Source organism: Salmo trutta, chromosome 25 (assembly GCF_901001165.1).
Source record: "Salmo trutta chromosome 25, fSalTru1.1, whole genome shotgun sequence".
In the NCBI taxonomy this organism is placed as follows: domain Eukaryota; kingdom Metazoa; phylum Chordata; class Actinopteri; order Salmoniformes; family Salmonidae; genus Salmo; species Salmo trutta.
The window spans coordinates 33,391,999-33,412,549 of record NC_042981.1 but is presented as its reverse complement, the minus strand read 5'-3'; the positions used below and the strand labels follow the sequence as shown (position 1 = coordinate 33,412,549).

Sequence of the window (20,551 nt, the reverse complement as noted above, 5' to 3'; positions counted from 1 at the left end):
TCAAATCTACTACATCTACAAACCTAAACATATTCTATTCTACCACCATTAAATGTACTGTATCTGTTTTGTGACAGGTTTCCTGTGGCCAGGGCAGATATGTGACTCTAGTACTGTGAGGGGACACCATTCAAGAACATGAAGTTTGGAATGGTGACCGCCTCTTGCAGTGCGCGTTGGGGGAATCAATCTAGGACGACTGGAGCATCCACAGTATCTCAGCAGTCCAAACTGCACACATCTCTTGCCTGAGAGAGAGAGAGCTGAGGCCATTTAGTGGAATCATCAGGCTTTGTCCTTGAATTGATTGCCAGGCATCTGTCTGAGAAGTCAACGGGGATGGAAGTTTGACTATTGCTATTGGCTAACACTGCTCGTGATACTTTGAAGACCTTGCGTTTCATGTCTCCTAGAATGAGGAGTGAGTGTTTCTTCAGACTTGTGTCTGTTCTTAGTTGTTCAGTGGTGCCTGATTTAAAAAGGCATCGCTGACGGTTACAATACTTTACATTTTGCATCATCATCTCTGCCGTTGGAAGAAACCCAATGTCTGCCTGCAGCAGCTCAGCTCCTCCATCCTTTCCCAAAGCCTACCTCCACTCACAAGTCCCAGCCGTGCCTCTGACTCCCTCACCATCGCCGAGCCCCCCGGGACCCCTCTACAGCCGCCTGTCTAACGGGAGTCACGGGAGTCACACTCACAGCGCTCCCAGCCCCACCAACTCCCGCAGCTCCTTCCATGGAGTGTCCTTCCTCCTCCAGATTGGCCTGACCAGAGAGATGGTGAACCTGGAGAACCATGACCTGTCTCTGTCTGCTGTCAAAGACCTGGTCTGCTCTATAGTCGACCAAAAGGTAATTACACATCCCTTCCTTGTTATAACACTTGACCTACTACAGCTAATGCATAATGCCAGAGTGAATATCTATAAAGATATCGATAGAATCGATAGAATGAAATGCAATAAGTAGGCCTGAGCAAGAGAAAGCAAATTCACTGTAAAACCTAAAAGCTTAGTTGTCTTTTTTTGGCTCCAAGTTTCAAGAAAGATTGGAAAGTCCACTGGAAAGTCCACCAAGCATACTGCTAAACAAATCAGTGGCATAGTTCGGCACTGAGCAAATTTCAGGTCTGCTGAGTGCAAACATGAGCGTTGTGAAAATTCTGTGCAACTTCCAGCACGTGTTTTACTATGAACACTGAGGCTGTACTCGCTTTAAGTTACAGCTTCAGACAGTGGTCAAGTAGGCTACTGTGGCTATTTGATCGTAATGTAGGCCTACCAGAGTGGCCTGCCATCAAAAACAATGGAGAAAATCCATCCCATAACATTTTAACATGGAAATAGCTGTTCTATCATTCAGCCTACAGTAGCAGCCGATGTGTGTGATTTGATTTGTGGTGTTCAATATAGGCCTACATTCCATGAGACTTTTGAAAAAAAAACATGCAGGGCTTGACATTAACTTGTTTATCCACTTGTCCTTCAGACAAGGAGGTGACTGAAAATGTTGTGTTTGATCCAAGAAACCAATTTTACAAAATAAAATGACAGAGAATCAGACAAATTATGCTACCCTCTGCCTATTGGCTACTTAGGCTTGAATGAGCTATCTGAAAATACAACACTGCCCCTTTAAGAAAAAAAAAAATCTGTTTACCTGACTCGCTTTTCAAAGATGTCTAGAAATGTACACGTTTTCTGCTCTTGCAGGAAGCAATCCCTCCCCCATTGCTGACTACAAATTATCTATAACTGGGCTAATAACTCACTAACTAGCAAAGGATATGAACAAATGTGCACACGTGGCTACATGCAGCTCTCGCTTTGATCTCAAAACAAGCACATCTACTCACGACCGACCGCTCTTTCTGTACACACAGTCCAGTTGAAAGTGAATGGCACAGATCCATATATGGCAATGGTCTATTTGCATATTATCCTACTGCAGCTCTGATTGGTTTTACCGTACCGGTCTGTGTAGTGTACAGGCTGAGTATAGCCTGTCAATGCAATAAAATCATACTCCAATGCATTCTGCCTACAACAAAATGTTATGTTGCATTGAAAGTGGCTAATAATGCATTGATTCGATCGCAATTCCCACAGTAAAGGGAAAGGTGGATAATGTTGATAGCTAAGGGGGAAAACTAGAAAGTTGAGTGAAGTTCAATCTGTTGTTTCTCTGCGCAGGCTGATATTTCTTCTGCGGGGCAGTCCCGGGAGCGCGCAGCTTAGAGGGAACATTGGTTGCAAGTTGAAATGAACTCTTCAAAACAGTGAGACCGTTATATTGCAGACAGTGTTTGCCATTTCTGTGCCATACTTGTCTGTTTGCACTTTTTGTGACCAGTTTTTGTTGTTGTTGTTGCAGACATCTGTGTCTTGTGCACAGAATGAGTTTTAAGCGCCACAGCAGCGCGCTCGGCAGCAGTGAGGCTTCTCCGGTTGGCGTGCACGGTCTAGTAGCATCAGCTATTTACATTGTGGTGTACTCTCACTGGTGACACTAACACTGAACCACTCAGTGGTTTATTCCTCTCAAAGTCATCCACGATGTAATGCATATGCCAGGTTATTTTCCATGACAATTGTGGCTGTCGGTAATGACTTTGGGTTATGGCTCCTGCATAAGAAGAGGCTTTGAACAACTGAAATATAGACTGCATCAATCAACAGTGGTTGCCTTTGTACCAAGTTTGGAAAATCAAGAGCAAACCAGTGGAACCAAATGTAGTTTGCTGACTCCGTTTGTTTGTTCTTTAAATTGTATTGGTGGCAAGCAGACTGTCTCTGTCCATTATAGGGTTGCCATTACCATGCATTGGTCTGGTTTTTAACTCTTAGCAATCTAGAGATGGAGTTGGTCCATGAAGAACATTCTCAAGACTGGCCATTTGTTGGAAGAGTGTGTCCCCGTGTCCTCCTTGTGCTTCTTTACACACCAGTGTAGATAATAACATACAGCATGAACGGCCTTGTCTCAGACTATAGACGGACAGATCCACATTCAGATGTTCACATCCAACTGATACCATACATTAGACTGCTTATTAGGTCGTGAACGTTTAGATAATAGTTATTTCGGACTCAATCTTACTCTCTCTTGTAACATCCGTTACTCAATGCCATTTTGTGTTGTTTTTTTTCCTCCTCGGTTTGTGCCGTTCTGACGGATGGGGTGTAGGCTTTACTGTGGTTATGTGTGGATGTTCCTTTTATAATGAAATGACATTCACACGTTCACCTGTTGTGTTATCGTCTTACATCCATAAGGAAGATGACTCTATTTGTGTCCATCATTAATCAGAGACTGAGTGAGGGGGTGAGATTATAGAACTCATTCCATCGTGTCTAGTGGATAAAAGGGAGGGAGGGGTGGGAGCAAAGGGTTGCGGTCAAAGGGATCAGGTATTTTGGAGTAACGGGTTAGAAACGTAATCATATTTTTCTCTGCGCATCCTGGCTGGCCCACCTAGTCACAGTATAGATACTTTGTTCACTTCTCGCCTCTCCTTACTCATCACCTCTATAATGCAAATACTCTGTAACCTTTTCCTCTCAAGAGATTCATTGTTCTTAGAAAGTGGAGTAGCTTTGAGCTACGTTGAGCTGACACGTTCCATTCAGTACAGCTGAGCCGGTGATCACTACAAGGAACATACCTTTAACCATTTGAAAGGCCTGAAACCCATAGAACTACCAGTGCTAATTCAGAGTGCATTTCTTGTGTCTTTTACTGTAATGTAGGCCAAGTTCACAGTCCTCCAGGCCAGTGTAATGTTGTTGTTCTTTATGGGGTCTGCTGATACTGGTCTGCAGAGCATCTGATCACTGATGATATTTTCATAGATCTTGTAATGTATTGGCAAGGTGGCTAGAGTCAGCTACAAGAGCTAAAGAAAATGTTGTGATTATGATATGAAGAAAGTTCTTTTAGAAAATAAACACAGTCAGTTTGCATGAACCTTAGATAGACGAGTTATTACTTTAAAATCAGCTACTTACGTTAACAACTGCTGAATAGGCACTGTACTTTGCGTTACAAATGATCCAATTGTTATAAAGTCTGCAATGTGTTTATATGGCTAGTGGTTGTTCTATGTTGCTGCTGTTATAACAGGTCACAGTATTGTCTGTCTGATGAAATCCACCCATATGGCTTTGATATCAGTGGAAAATATCACTGTGCGCTTTTCTGTCCATCAAGTCCATCCTCACTGAACTGAAGTATGCATGACTATTGTTAACCTTTTATTAAAGCAGCAGCTGGATTTGCCTCTGTAGCTTTTCCAGCTGACAAGCTCGGACCCCACCTCTGCCTTTCTAGATTCCTTCAACAGTGGAGAGCCCGGGGTTCCCTGTGTCAGTGGTGAGCGGACAGGAAACATGTTTTATATGCTAATATCTCAGTAGATAGTCTGGACAGAGCTTTGCCCCCGTGTGCTATCATTTCCCACGCTGAGCGACTGTGTAGTTGGTAAGCGGTCCACCAGTCAGTCACTGAGCCAGGCAACAAACATGGAGCAACATTAGTCAGAAGTATATGCTGTCGGAGCAGTTGTTTCCCTTCAAATGTTTTGAAACGGAGTAGTATTAGATTTGAATTTGCACTGTCCTTGGCCTAGTCCTAGATTGACAGAGTAGTTTCTCCCTTGTTTCCACTGAATATGTACATGGGCTTACATTGTTAACACAGCATTGACATTTTATCTCATGGCTGAACCCTCTTTTTGAATCCCACTATTTAGGGAATGCAATCAGTTATAACGGTGTATTCTAAGGACTCCATACAGCTCATTCATCATCCAACTGACTGCCAAAGCACTGGGCCCCTTTGGGATGTGCATTGAATATGCCCTTATTCACTGATCCGAGGTCTGTTTTGTCTCTCTATGGTTAAGATAGGTAACCGATCATTAAGAGAACTTTTACAGTACCTCAAAATGAGTAAGATTGAACTTGAGATAATCTGATTTCTAGATGATAACTTCTTCTTCAAGTCTTCTGCGTGGCTGTAGCCCTCTGCTCCACTTCAGTCAATGTGATGATGACCCTTTGAGGGTATGGTCAGTTGGCGTGAGAGCACCATCCTTCACCCACCCACCCAGACCAGGCAGGCTCCTCTGGGACTGTGAGGTGACACAGCAGAAAGAGTGAGTGACGTGACCCACCCTGAGGGGAACCAGGCTGCCCTGGTTAGGCTCTCTATCTGTGGCTGCCTGCCACCAGACTCTGGGTCTGTCTCCTTGGCCCCGGCCCTGGGTGTTTGGTTGGGTCTCTGTGCGTGATGAATGGGGTATAAACAGTGATAGCGTCAGCTTGTGGAGCTGCTTCCTGTTTAGTGTCGCCCAAGTCCTCCCGTGCAGCCAGAGAGGGAGCAACCGCGGGACAAAAGTTCATGACTTCCTGAGAATGACTTGTCTTTAGCAGCCAGCCGGCCCAGCCAACCAGCATTCCTCCGCTTCCCATCCAGGAATACTTGAAGGATGATGTTATGTTGTTGGGATGGGATGCCATCCCAACAAATTCAACTATAACACTGGGTTTCTGGATCACGTCAGACAAGTTGTAGAGGATGGTGTAATGGTTATGGCACGCTCAACATGCCTTGATATCCTGTCAATGCAGCATTAAATAGCAGGTGGGGATGTTTGGAGGCGAAGGTTGGAAATCTTAGCCTTGTCAGTTGAAACATTGAAAGTGTTTGATATAAAATGAAAGGTTTAGAGTGTCTTGGCCTCCAAGTTAACGTTCCTCTCTAGCTGTTCGAGGGGGAGGATAAAGCTTGCAAGAAGGAAGGAAATTTGAAGTCCTTTTGGCATAGACAATAGGGGAAAAAACATCAAACCAAGGCAGTTTTATAAACATTTCTACTTTACCCCTTGTCCCTAAGATAGTCCTGCTCTGTTCTGAACATATTCGCCACAGCTGGATATACTGTACTGTGAAATGTGGCTGTCTGGCACAGTACAGCACACCCTTGCTTTCCTACTGGTTTGTTAGTGCAGTAGAATAGCTCCCAGTTCCTGGTTGAGAGTAGCACAGCTGCCTGTGTAATTAGCTGAACAAAGGCCTTTTGAGAAGCAGACACTCAATAGGTCAAGCTGAACAACATGAAACAGTATGGTGAAAACAGCAGGATTTGGGTAATATTTTGAACCTTTTGAGTAATATCAAGCCACTCTAAATAAGGTTTCGTGTAAAAACTAAAACTTTAAACGGACAACAACTGATGATAAGCAAGGGATTTGCACATCTTTGACGAATGGAACAGTACATGCAGCCTAGTGATTTGATTTGCCACACACAGCGTTTGTTTAGTTGGTACATCATCAGCTTACGGCACATAAGTCGCCAACACACGTTAATAGTTTTAATCACCCCATATTCGATTAAAGGATTTATCAAAAAGACAGGAGCAGAACTGATTTCTGTGCGAGAGAGAGAGAGAGAGAGAGAGAGAGAGAGAGAGAGAGAGATGAAAACCAAATTAGAAAACGCGAGAGTGCAGATGGAAACTGGAGAGTGCTCCTCTCCCACAGGCCGTAACTAACTGAAGCTCACAGGAAATAAATCACGTCCATCCACTCCTCCTCCCCTCCCCCATCCTGGACAGCTCAGCCCAGCTCTGCTCAGCCCAGCTCTGCTCAGCACACATCTGCATGTTCCTATGGAACAACCATATTTCACCCTGAGCACGGCCGGGCTCCGCTCTGGGCACTATGTGTTATATACATGGGGCAAGACACATCCTGGAAAGCACATTTGGTTGCTTCTGAGAAAAAAAAGTTCACCCTAGAGTCAAAACCTGTCAGTGTTATAAGTTATGGGAGTTGCTTCTGAATGGAGACCGTTACAGTATATATGATTTCAGGGTTCATTTTTCCAGCTTACATGTTTTTCTTCGAGTTCATGTGCAGGCTTAATGTCATATTTCAATTTTCAATCTTTTTAGGCCAGTGCAGGCAAAATGATGGTTGCATGAATGCTGCAACTGAGGGATACCTGTATCACCATAAGCTTTCACTTATGTCTGGAATAACCATGTGCGCAAGAAATCTATCCATTTTTCCAGTCCTGAGTAATTTGTGGGAATAGAGAGCGAGATCAAAACACTCTATAGTTAAGTGAACTGAGTAATGTCTCCCATCTGCAGTTCACATTTCTCCAGTCTCAATCTCCCCCAATTGTAGAGTGGCATGGCAGAACAGAACACTCACCCACAGGAGTCACAAAATGACAGACTGGGGCATTGTGACTGGTGAAGGCTGGTCCTGGCTATGGCGGCAGGCCTGCATTGGTGCCTGGCTTGTGGTCTGCTGGCCAGCTGGCCTGCTAGATGCCCAATGGTGCCCTGCTGTGTGGTAGGAACCAGACCCAGCCATAGAATTTACCACCACCCTGTGGTTGGTTTGTCTCTGCACTGGCAGCGTCTGTGGGCCACTGAGACGGATGTCCTTCACCATCTTCTATGACTGTACAATGGTAGCTAGAGATAATCTAGTCTTGCTCCAGTCTCTATTGGTACTGGTTGAATAGTTCTAAGTAGGGGTTCAAACTCTGATTATATTGAAGGGGCAGGTGTATAGATTTTCAAGCACATGCTGTACAGTAATCAACCTCAAACGACTTTATATTTATAGCTGTGCTCACCTATCCCTTTAGCACAGCCTTTGTCAAGTGATTGGGGACAGATAAATTGTAGAGCGAGTAATTAAAGTAACATCCCCTCATAAATCTTACACCAGTGTGCAATATATTCCTGTTTATAGAAGGATGTCACATTTCCCTCATTGATTTGGCTGGCGGCTGCTCACTCACTCTTGGAGTTACAGGATACTTCCCCCTCTGCACAGACAGGCGTTCCACCTTGTCTGCACTCTCTGACCTGGCCCGCCTCAGCAGCACACTTAATGGATTGCAACCTTGACCAATGCTGAGGGCACTTGCAGAGACGTGGCCCAGTGTCAAGTTCACAGACTAACAGAGAGGGGATTCAGGAGTCCGGCCTGGTCCTATGTTGGTTGATTTGCCGTGCCTCTTTACAGATAAACCCTAATGACATTACTGGTCTCAGAGGTCAGTGTCCACAGAAGTCGTGGAGACACAGTAGCAATGGGGGAACTGTTAGCTCTCAGAAGCAATGTGATTTCCCCCCATTAGGTTAATAGCAGCAGGTTGATACAAAACCATATGAAGCCTAGTGTTTTCTGTCAGACGGCAGCACCAGCATTGGCATCATCGGTCCCCGACGTGGCGGGCGGCAGGTTTGAAAATGCTGCATTCGGAGGTGTTTCTTCAGAACTGTTTTCCTCTCCTGTTTGTCAGCTGACTGAGTGATCTACCAGGCTGATAGCAAGGTGGCAGAGGAAGTGCAACAGGGCCTCGATACCAAGCAGCACGAAACCCATAACCCATTGAGAACTTAAAGGACACGTACGATGCTTTTATGGTGACGTTGAGCAACAATGGATCTGATTTGATCTCATCGGGGTTGAAAAAGCTAATGTATTTCAGCATCTCTGGTCGCCGTGTTCTTTTAACTTGTATTGTGTTTACTTTTGTCTCAGCCACAAGTAAAAAAAGTCAGTTGGTGTGACGTCTGTCACCATGTTTCCGCAGCCAATACATACTCTTAACTTAAGTCCCTCTCCAGAGCCTCTCCCTGTTTCCACAGCAGGCTCTGTTTTCGCCTGCTTCTCAATCAGCTGCCTGCGGTTAGTGGAGGAATACAGTGTGTTCAGTGGCCTATTTCGTCTGTGTGGTTCTGGCTCTGTCCAAATGGATTCTCTGTCCGCTGCAGTGGCTTTTATTCCTGTCTGTATCTGTGTGTCTGTCTCTGTGAGTGAAAGTTTATCATGAGCAAAATGGGTTTTTACAAAATGTTGACCTAATTTTACCTAGAGTGTGTGCATGTATTCTGTCGACTATTTATTTCAGCGTTTAGAATGATAAGCAGTGAAGATGGTCAGCAATGATATGGAGTCATGGTCACCTCGTCTACTGTCAAACCCTACAGCTCTTTATACTAGCAGAGCACAGAGATAAACTCTGGATTACCATCAATATCCTTTTACCTAAATCAAAATCTTCACATGATTATTTCATCTGTGTTCAAAATCAGATCCACCTGGCCGGCACTAGTCCCCTGCCATTCCCAGACAGAGAGTAGGGAGTGTTCCTAGTATATCTTCAAGGCACACTGGGCTGCAGAAGCATCACCAAGGGCCCATAACTCAGAGCCCAGGGCCTAGCAGAGCTGCTCAGATCACACTGCTCTCTTCCTCTCTTCCTGAGAGGTCGCGGCTCCTGTGACTCAGCCTTCTTCCTCTCCTCCTATCAGCCCCCGGACACATTCACTTTCTCACTCACAAACTCACAAAGACAACCAGGGGAAGAGAGCCAGTCTCTCTCATCTCTAAAGAATGGACCGGGGCTCTCAGCTTTCAGACAGCTCTCGTTAAGGACTCGTTAAGGAGCTGGCCACCAAGTAGTGACCTCATCTCCACTATCTCCTCTCCACTGAGGACTGGACTGGAGCACTTGATCCACTTGAGGACACGAAGGAGTAGTGTTGAGTAGTTTTGAGTCTGAATCCACACAATACTCAAAAGGGCAGTAGTAGATCACAGTGCAGGCTAAAGGTTTGAAGAGTCTCCAATTAGAGCAGTACAACCACCGTGAACAGGAAGAGAGGGTCCATTTCAGGCTGAGGAGTATCATAGTATCATAGTATCATTATCACAAATGCAAATTAAGTAATAGGAGTATTCCCCTATGGTTTGTCCTGCTAGTGGAAGTAGGTCTATGCTGACAGGTGTATGTGCTCTCTTCATGAGTACACTGTTCTGTGGTTTGGGGAGAGGCCTAGACCTAAGCTCAGTGGTTAGCACTGGGATTTCACCTTGTCAGCACTTGGTATCTCAGTACGGGTTTTTCGAGGTAAGGGCCCCACACCAGCACTGAATTAGTTACATATGACGGTTTGGCATGTTTTCAAGCTCTGTTCTTTTCATCTCACAGTGGACTGAACCTATAAGGTTGTGGTGTTCACACTTTTCTTGAAACATAGTGAACATGAGTAGAAGAAGGAGCTAGTGTAATAGCGCTCTGCAAAGATGGTCAGACAATAAGTTACTCTGTCATTATGGTGACCCTTGTCCACAGACAGAGTGGAATGTGCAAGTTCTGCCTTTTTGTTCCAAATCCTGTCCTGAGCAGATAAATGGGAAACGTTTTAGCAGAGGAAGCTTTTTTGCTTTGTGCTTCATAGTCTTTCCACTAACACAGTCTACCTTATTGTGTCACTGATGAATTCAAAACCTTTCCATTTTTCCATGAAATTCTCCCATTGAATTACACAGTAATACATTTTCAGATGTATCTGAATCGTCATACCACGTGGAACTGAACTTATGGTCGTTTCTGAGCAAAAATAACATTTAAAAAAACAACACTTCCCCACCACATAAATTTCCTTTTCACTGCATCTTGTTGCACTGGGCTCAGTTTGTTACCAAGATGGATTTTCTTCCGTTTATATTTCCTGCTGTGAAAAGTGGCTACCAAGGCCTGTAGCAGAGTAAATACGAGCGAGAGAGTGCGAGAGTAACAGATAAACAGAGGGAAAGACAACGAGAGAGAGAGAGAGAGAGAGAGAGGGAGATTAAGAGAGAGGCTGATAGAGAGAGTTGGTCTGTCCGGGAAGTAAAGCAGTAGTATGTGTGAAATGTGAACCATATGTGGACTATAGTGCTATGCAGATGGGCTGTGCAGTTGGCTGCTCCCAGTCTCTCTGCATTTCTGCTCCAGCTGTAGTGTGTTTGCCTTGGCTCCGGCCTGCAAAATAGGGAGCGATTAGTTTGATGTAATGCACTGTAATGCTCTCTCTCTCTCGCTTTCTCTCTCTCCCTCTCCACCCACTGGCTGCTGGGCTGGGCAGAAGGGAAGGCACATGCTCTGCAGACGCCTGGCCTCAGAGATTATAGGAGAAGTTTATTATATTACATAAGTGTGATTCTGCATATACTGTACAGCATAGAAGGCCTACTGTATGTGGGAAAAGCTGTGGAATGGCCAGATGCATTTTCTATAAAAGCCCCAGGGAAGCAGCACGTATCTACTCTAGGCTACTGTACATTAGATGTCTCATAACTAGGGCTGTGGCGGTCACAACATTTTGTCAGCCGTGATTGTCAAGCAAATAAACTGTTGGTAATTAAACGTTAATTAACATAAAAACAGTTAGCATCTCCTGGCTTCCACACTGTCGTGACTTGACTTTAACATTAATCAGAAGACTGTTATTTATCTAATTAACTAACTATGTTTAATTGTTACCGGATTAAATTAATCATGTAACAATTAACTCATTAGAATCTGGGGCACCGCGAGAGCGGTTCTTTAAGAGTTACCATCTCCCGAATTTAACTCTAAAAGGTCTTTACCTATCACATCTATAAACAGTCAACTTATTAATCATAACCTCGTATAATATCACCATTCTGAACAGTCGTAACCTCCTTGCATCTGCAAAAACCCGAGCCTTACTTATGATTCAGTACTACACAAATTGGTTTAATTACATATTTACTAGCGAATTCAATGGGAACACAAGATAAACCTACACACTTTGCACCGACAAGAGACTTAATACGCTGAAAACAGGTCCCTGCGGAATGACAACAACATGGCTGCTTGTTTAAAGAAGAGATGGAGAGAGAGCCAGAGACACTTAACATTAGAACATTCAGAAACAACTCTCACCTACACAGTAACTAGTGGTGTAACGGACCGTAGTTGATCCATACGCATCACCCCCCATGGTTCGGCACGCATGTGAACCGCGGATCAATTGCAAAGTTTAACCATCATAGTGTGAAAAACAGTTTTACTGCCGCTGTTACTTTTTAAAGTAATAATTCCCTAAATCTCGATGCAGAGTTGCAGTGAAAAGATAAAGACAAGACAGATGCGTGCTGTGTTTTACTCTGAAGCCTGAAGGTTGATTTGATAATTTTTTTAAAGCAGTTGTGTGTACTGTTCACGTGAACGGGGCATGTTGAATCCCAACGAATCAATCCTGGACGCTCGCGTTGCAAAAAGCAAAGAAGAAAAAAGAGCAGTGACAGCCATGGCTCGCGGAGGAGCTGAAGAACTGGAAAAGCCTCCCGCTTCATTTACAGTTGAAGTCGGAAGTTTACATACACCTTAGCCAAATACATTTAAACTCAGTTTTTCACAATTCCTGACATTCAATTCTGGTAAAAATTCCCTGTCTTAGGTCAGTTAGGATCACCACTTTATTTTAAGAATGTGAAATGTCAGAATAATAGTAGAGAGAATGATTTATTTAAGCTTTTATTTCATTCATCACATTCCCAGTGGGCCAGAAGTTTACATACACTCAATTAGTATTTGGTAGCATTGCCTTTAAATTGTTTAACTTGGGTCAAACGTTTCGGGTAGCCTTCCACAAGCTTCCCACAATAAGTTGGGTGAATTTTGTCCCATTCCTCCTGACAGAGCTGGTGTAACTTAGTCAGGTTTGTAGGCCTCCTTGCTCGCACATGCTTTTTCAGTTCTGCCCACACATTTTCTATAGGATTGAGGTCAGGGCTTTGTGATGGCCACTCCAATACCTTGACTTTGTTGTCCTTAAGCCATTTTGCCACAACTTTGGAAGTATTCTTGGGGTCATTGTCCATATGGAAGACCCATTTGCGACCAAGCTTTAACTTCCTGACAGATGTCTTGAGATGTTGCTTCAATATATCCACAAACTGTTCCTACCTCATGATGCCATCTATTTTGTGAAGTGCACCAGTCCCTCCTGCAGCAAAGCACCCCCACAACATGATGCTGCCACCCCCGTGCTTCACGGTTGGGATGGTGTTCTTCGGCTTGCAAGCCTCCCCCTTTTTCCTCCAAACGTAACGATGGTCATTATGGCCAAACAGTTCTATTTTTGTTTCATCAGACCAGAGGACATTTCTCCATAAAGTACGATCTTTGTCCCCATGTGCAGTTGCAAACCGTAGTCTGGCTTTTTTATGCCAGTTTTGGAGCAGTGGCTTCTTGCTGAACGGACTTTCAGGTTATGTTGATATAGGACTCGTTTTACTGTGGATATAGATACTTTTGTACCTGTTTCTTCCAGCATCTTCACAAGGTCCTTTGCTGTTGTTCTGGGATTGATTAGCACTTTTTGCACAAAAGTACGTTCATCTCTAGGATACAGAACGTGTCTCCTTCCTGAGCGGTATTTTTTCCCCACCTTTATTTAACCAGGTAAGCTAGTTGAGAACAAGTTCTCATTTACAACTGCGACCTGGCCAAGATAAAGCAAAGCAGTGCGACACAAACAACAACACAGAGTTACACATGGAATAAACAAGTGTACAGTCAATAACACAATAGGAAAAAAAGAAAGTATATACAGTGTGTGCAAATGGCGTGAGGAGGTAGGCAATAAATAGGCCATAGTAGCGAAGTAATTACAATTTAGCAGATTAACACTGGAGTGATAAATGAGCAGATGATGATGTGCAAGTAGAGATAGTGGTGTGCAAAAGAACAGAAAAGTAAATAAAAGCAATATGGGGATGAGGTAGGTAGATTGGGTGGGCTATTTACAGATGGACTATGTACAGCTGCAGCGATCGGTTAGCTGCTCAGATAGCTGATGTTTAAAGTTAGTGAGGGAAATATAAGTCTCCAGCTTCAGCGATTTTTGCAATTCGTTCCAGTCACTGGCAGCAGAGAACTGTAAGGAAAGGCAGCCAAAGAGGTGTTGGCTTTGGGGATGACCAGTGAGATATACCTGCTGGAGCGCGTGCTATGGGTGGGTGTTGTTATCGTGACCAGTGAGCTGAGATAAGGCAGAGCTTTACCTAGCATAGACTTATAGATGACCTGGAGCCAGTGGGTCTGGCGACGAATATGCAGGCCCTCCGATTTAACACACTGAACTCTATCTGAGGTGCTTTTGTTCTCCATGGACTTTACAGAGTACCAAAACCTTTTGGAGTTAGAGCTACAGGATGCAAATTTCTGTTTGAAAAAGGTATCCTTTGCTTTCCTGACTGACTGCATGTATTGGTTCCTGACTTCCCTAAACAGTTGCATATCGCGGGGACTTTTCGATGCTATTGCAGTCCGCCACAGGATGTTTTTGTGCTGGTCAAGGGCAGTCAGGTCTGGAATGAACCAAGGGCTATATCTGTTGTTAGTTCTACATTTTTTCAAAGGGACATGCTTATTTAAGATGGTGAGGAAATTACTTTTAAAGAACGACCAGGCATCCTCGGCTGACGGGATGAGGTCAGTATCCTTCCAGGATACCCGGGCCAGGTCGATTAGAAAGGCCTACTCGCAGAAGTGTTTTAGGGAGCGTTTGACAGTGATGAGGGGTGGTCGTTTGACCGCGGACCCATAGCGGATGCAGGCAATGAGGCAGTGATCCTTGAGATCCTAGTTTAAAACAGCAGAGATGTATTTGGAGGGCAAGTTGGTCAGGATAATATCTATGAGGGTGCCCATGTTTATGGATTTAGGGTTGTACCTGGTGGGTTCCTTGATGATTTGTGTGAGATTGACGGCATCTAGCTTAGATTGTAGAACTGCCGGGGTGTTAAGCATATCCCAGTTTAGGTCACCTAACAGAACGAAATCTGAAGATAGTTGAGGGGCAATCAATTCACATCTGGTGTCCAGGGTACAGCTGGGAGCTGAGGGGGGTCTATAACAGGCGGCACCAGTGAGAGACTTACTTACGTATGACGGCTACGTGGTCCCATGGTGTTTATACTTGCGTACTATTGTTTGTACAGATGATCGTGGTACCTTCAGGCGTTTGCAAATTGCTCCCAAGGATGAACCAGACTTGTGGAGGTCTACACTTTTTTTCTGAGGTCTTGGCTGATTTCTTTTGATTTTCCCATGATGTCAAGCAAAGAGGCACTGAGTTTGAAGGTAGGCCTTGATATTTCATCCACAGGTACACCTCCAATTGACTCAAATGATGTAAATTAGCCTATCAGAAGCTTCTAAAGCCATAACATCATTTTATGACATTTTCCAAGCTGTTTAATGGCACAGTCAACTTAGTGTATGTAAACTTCTGACCCACTGGAATTGTGATACAGTGAATTATCTCTCTGTAAACAATTCTTGGAGAAATGACTTGTGTCATGCACAAAGTAGATGTCCTAACCGACTTGCCAAAACTACAGTTTGTTAACAAGAAATTTGGTTGAAAAGAGAGTGGTTGAAAACTAGTTTTAATGATTCCAACCTAAGTGTATGTAAACTTCCGACTTCAACTGTAAGTCTCATGTATGGGAGCATTTTGGCTTCCCTGTCAAATATGATGACGGAAGAAGGGTGGTGGACAACACCATTACGCTGTGTAGGCATTGTGCCACAAGAAAGCCGTATGATCATGAAAATACATCGAGGATGGCCACACATTTAAAGCGTCATCACCCTGGTGTGTAACAGGAGCCAATTCAGCCAAGAGACAACTTCTCACCGCGGCATTTAAGCAGCCTTTTGCTGCGGAATCAGACCAGGCTAAAGCCATCACCAAATCTATTGGGATGTTTATCACTGCAGACATGAGGCCATATTCTGATGTGGAAAACAAAGGGTTTGGTGAAAGTGCTTGAGCCACGCTACGAAATCCCCTTATGCACCCACTTCATTATGAAGATCGTGCCAGATCTTTATGAACAGGCAAATATCAAAATTGTCGACGAATTATCCAAAGCATCCTCTGTTGCCCTCACCACAGACGGGTGGACCTCCAGGGCAACGGAAAGCTACGTGACTGCTACAGACACTCCCCCTCTATGAGAGTCACACAGGCACAAATCTGCTGCAGGTACTGCTAGGAGCAGTAGCAGAGTGGAAGCTAGAGAGGCCCAATAGCAATATCCCAAACACCACAGATAATGCCAAAAACCAAGTAAATGCAGTGATAGAGGCTGGACTGGGGCCACAGATAGCTTTTTCCACCGAAGCACAACAGCCGCTCATGTGCTTAAGACCAAACAAGAAATTCTACAGCTACCGACCCACAAGCTCATACACGATGTCACAACAAGATGGAACTCCATGTATGACATGTAGGAGCGCTATCTTGAGCAGCAGGCAGCTGTATACTCTGCACTGATAGACAAGACCCTGAAACAAATAAAGACTTCGTCACCTTGTCTGATGATGATGTGAAAGTGGCAGAGGAGGTCCTCCAGGTGCTCAAACCCCTCAAAACAGTTACAACCCTATTGAGCACTGAAACCGCACCATCTGTGTCCATGATCCTAGCTCTGAAAACAAGGATTCTACAATCCATGGCTCCAAGTGAGGAAGACAGCACCATCACTAGAGATGTCAAGGCTGCCATTAGAGAGGACCTGAACCCCAGATACCCCCCTAATGTACAGGACTACCTTCATAGATCAAATTTATTTATATAGCCCTTCGTACATCAGCTGATATCTCAAAGTGCTGTACAGAAACCCAGCCTAAAACCCCAAACAGCAAGCAATGCATGTGAAAGAAGCACGGTGGCTAGGAAAAACTCCCTAGGAAAAACTCCCTAGAAAGGCCAAAACCTAGGAAGAAACCTAGAGAGGAACCAGGCTATGAGGGGTGGCCAGTCCTCTTCTGGCTGTGCCGGGTGGATATTATAACAGAACATGGTCAAGATGTTAAAATGTTAATAAATGACCAGCATGGTCAAATAATAATAATCATAGTAGCTGTCGAGGGTGCAACAAGCACGTCCGGTGAACAGGTCAGGGTTCCATAGCCGCAGGCAGAACAGTTGAAACTGGAGCAGCAGCACGGCCAGGTGGACTGGGGACAGCAAGGAGTCATCATGCCAGGTAGTCCTGAGGCATGGTCCTAGGGCTCAGGTCCTCCGAGAGAGAGAAAGAAAGAAAGAGAGAATTAGAGAGAGCATATTTAAATTCACACAGGACACCGGATAAGACAAGAGAAATACTCCAGATGTAACAGACTGACCCTAGCCCCCCGACACATAAACTACTGCAGCGTAAATACTGGAGGCTGAGACAGGAGGGATCAGAAGACACTGTGGCCCCATCTGATAATACCCCCGGATAGGGCCAAACAGGCAGGATATAACCCCACCCACTTTGCCAAAGCACAGCCCCCACACCACTAGAGGGATGTCTCCAACCACCAACTTACCGTCCTAAGACAAGGCCGAGTATAGCCCACAAAGATCTCCGCCATGGCACAACCCAAGGGAGGGGGGGCGCCAACCCAGACAGGAAGACCATAGATGTACTGCACTGGATCCAAGGTTCAAGTCCCTGTCTCACATAGACCCTGCCCTACACCGGAGGACATACAGTCATCTCACCACTGACATTGTGGCCACTGAAGAGGTAAAAAAAATAAGAGTGAATTACTTCAATAATAAATATACTGCAGTCAAAACTGGACTGGTTCTTAGTCTATGCTATTAGAATCATCCATTTTTGATTTGGAATAATAATGGCTTTTATTAAATGTTATTGCCACAATTATAGTTCTATGAAATATTAAAATAAATCATTTCTTAGTTTAATAGATCAAGTCATTTTTTCTGCAGGGTCAAGCCACAGAGCCGACAGGAGCAGACTCAGAGGCATCTCGTCCACAAAATCATTTTTTCGGGGAGACCTTTGCGAGCAAGGACACAGGCAAGACATTTGCCAACACCATCAAAGAGGAGTTGGTATCCTACAAGGCAGCAAGCGGCATTCCAGTGGATGGTGATCTACTGGCATGGTGGAAAAGCAATTAGTGTAAATACCCTCACATTGCCATGATGGCAAGATGCTACCTGGCTGTGCCTGGCTCTTCAGTTCCTAGCAAGAGGGTGTTCTCCACGGCAGAGGACATAGTGACTGCAAAGAGGTCTACCCTTTCACCCAGACATCCTCATCTTTTTGAAAAATAATTTGAAGTTATAAGCTCAGGTCTGCTTTTCTTTCTTTCTTTTTTTACTTTGCAAAGTTTTATTTGTCTCCCTTTTTTTACTGATCCGAAAAATGATCCGATCCGTGACTGAAAATCGTGATCCGAACCGTGAGTTTTGTGATCCGTTGCACCACTAACAGTAACCATATACTTTGCACACAAACCGCTGCCCGCTTTGAGTAAGAAATCATGAATGTATTTACGTGAAATGCCTGGGTTCACCTGGGATCTCTCGGTGAACAGGGCAGCCTTGGAAAGGGGATTGGGCCTTTTCGCGGCACGCTTGTAGTTATCCGGTTACTTGTCGTGTAGTCCGGAACAGAACTACATAGTTTATTTTCTTTCCATTCGCTCTTGAAGATGCTTCTTTAAAGATAGGCTAGCCAGCTGTATCGATGGTATGAGCAGAGTAACAGGATGGACCTACTTAAATTCGCTTTCGAAGATACTTTACTTAGGACAGCTAATCAGCTGTACCAGTGGTTTCCCGGGAGGTGAGTTTATCGTCTCCACCTTGTGTTGAGATTCATTGTAGAAACCACTGCAGATCCCTTAAATCTAGATGTTCCGCTAGCGGAACGTCTGCTCCAATATCCAATGATGGGCGTGGCGCGAAATACAAATTCCTCTAAAATCCGAAAACTTCCATTTTTCAAACATATGACTATTTTACAGCTATTTAAAGACAAGATTCTCGTTAATCTAACCACACTGTCCGATTTCAAAAAGGCTTTACAACGAAAGCAAAACATTAGATTATGTCAGCAGAGTACCCAGCCAGAAATAATCAGACACCCGTTTTTCAAGCTAGCATATAATGTCACAAAAACCCAGAAGACAGCTAAATGCAGCACTAACCTTTGATGATCTTCATCAGATGACACACCTAGGACATTATGTTATACAATACATGCATGTTTTGTTCAATCAAGTTCATATTTATATCAAAAAACAGCTTTTTACATTAGCATGTGACGTTCAGAACTAGCATACCCCCGCAAACTTCCGGGGAATTTACTAACAATTTACTAAATTACTCACGATAAACGTTCACAAAAAGCATAACAATTATTTTAAGAATTATAGATACAGAACTCCTCTATGCACTCGATATGTCCGATTTTAAAATAGCTTTTCGGATGAAGCACATTTTGCAATATTCTAAGTACATAGCCCAGCCATCACGGGCTAGCTATTTAGACACCCGGCAAGTTTAGCCTTCACCAAAATCACATTTACTATAAGAAAAATGGTCTTACCTTTCCTGTTCTTCGTCAGAATGCACTCCCAGGACTTCTACTTCAATAACAAATGTTGGTTTGGTCCCAAATAATCCATAGTTATGTTCCATCAGCAACGTTTTGTTCGTGCGTTCTAGACACTATCAGAATGGTAAATAAGGGTCGCGCGCATGGCGCATTTCGAAACAAAAAATGTCTAAATATTCCATTACCGTACTTCGAAGCATGTCAACCGCTGTTTAAAATCAATTTTTATGCAATTTATCTCGTAACAAAGCGATAATATTCCGACCGGGAATCTCCGTTTCGGTAAAAAGAGGGAAAAACAGAAAGGCGGGGGCGGCCAGTGCACGCGCCTAAGCCTTTTGTCTGCTGATAGACCACTTAGCAAAAGCGCTCGTGTGTTTCAGCCAGGGCTTTGAATTACGTCATTCAGGTTTTTCCCGGGCTCTGAGAGCCCATTGGAGCCGTAGGAAGTGTCACGTAACAGCAGAGATCCTTTGTAATGAATAGAGATGACAAAGAAGGGCAAGAAATGGTCAGACAGGGTACTTCCTGTACAGAATCTTCTCACGTTTTGGCCTGCCAAATGAGTTCTGTTATACTCACAGACACCATTCAAAAAGTTTTAGAAACTTTGGAGTGTTTTCTATCCAAAGCTAATAATTATATGCATATTCTAGTTTCTGGGCAGGACTAATAATCAGATTAAATCGGGTACGTTTTTTATCCAGCCGTGAAAATACTGCCCCCTAGCCATAAGAGGTTAAACATGCAGATGCAGCTTCACGTTTTTCTGGCCTGTTGTGTTTTTTCTTAACCCATCATTTATACAGTTTGCTGGAAAGGAGCGGTTCCGGCAGGCTGGCACGCTCCCTGACCTCACTCTGGGCGGTAACTACTCACTGTGCAAAGTTAGGTAAAATAATTATCTCTTATAGCTTCTCAAATCACATCCCTCTCTTAACAAAAACACTTTCATAATTTTTTCAACGCAGAGTATGGAAACTTCATATCTGTACTGGGTATACTTTCCAAGTTACAGTATTTCCTTTATAACATTTTTAATGACATCACAAAATTACAAACAAAATGACATTTGTGGTCTATAGATCGCCTCTGACCATTCCCCACGTTAGAAATATTGTTCCAGTATTCGCTTTTGAACATGTTAGAGTTTCAGCGGGAAAAAGTCTGTTGAAACAAAGGACATTCCTTTAGTGAATCTTGAGAGTGCAGGCCTGAATCTTCTCCCTTGATTTACAACAGGGTGTGAGTTGTTAACCCCCACTATTTAGGGGGTCTGATTTA

The 20,551-nt window shown here is 44.0% G+C and overlaps 1 protein-coding gene across 4 annotated transcripts in view; it reads left to right on the top strand.

The window, feature by feature from the left end:
• LOC115162457 (serine/threonine-protein kinase D3-like) overlaps positions 1-20,551 on the top strand; it is a 71,876-nt gene that overhangs the window by 1,739 nt on the left and 49,586 nt on the right. For 2 of the 4 annotated variants that reach the window (XM_029713766.1, XM_029713770.1), the window contains one exon: positions 78-855. In XM_029713766.1, coding sequence (XP_029569626.1) covers positions 547-855 — 309 coding nt within the window. In that variant the 5' untranslated portion in view covers positions 78-546. The remainder of the gene's footprint in view (positions 1-77; positions 856-20,551) is intronic. The other 2 variants (XM_029713767.1, XM_029713769.1) reach the window with 2 other exon arrangements.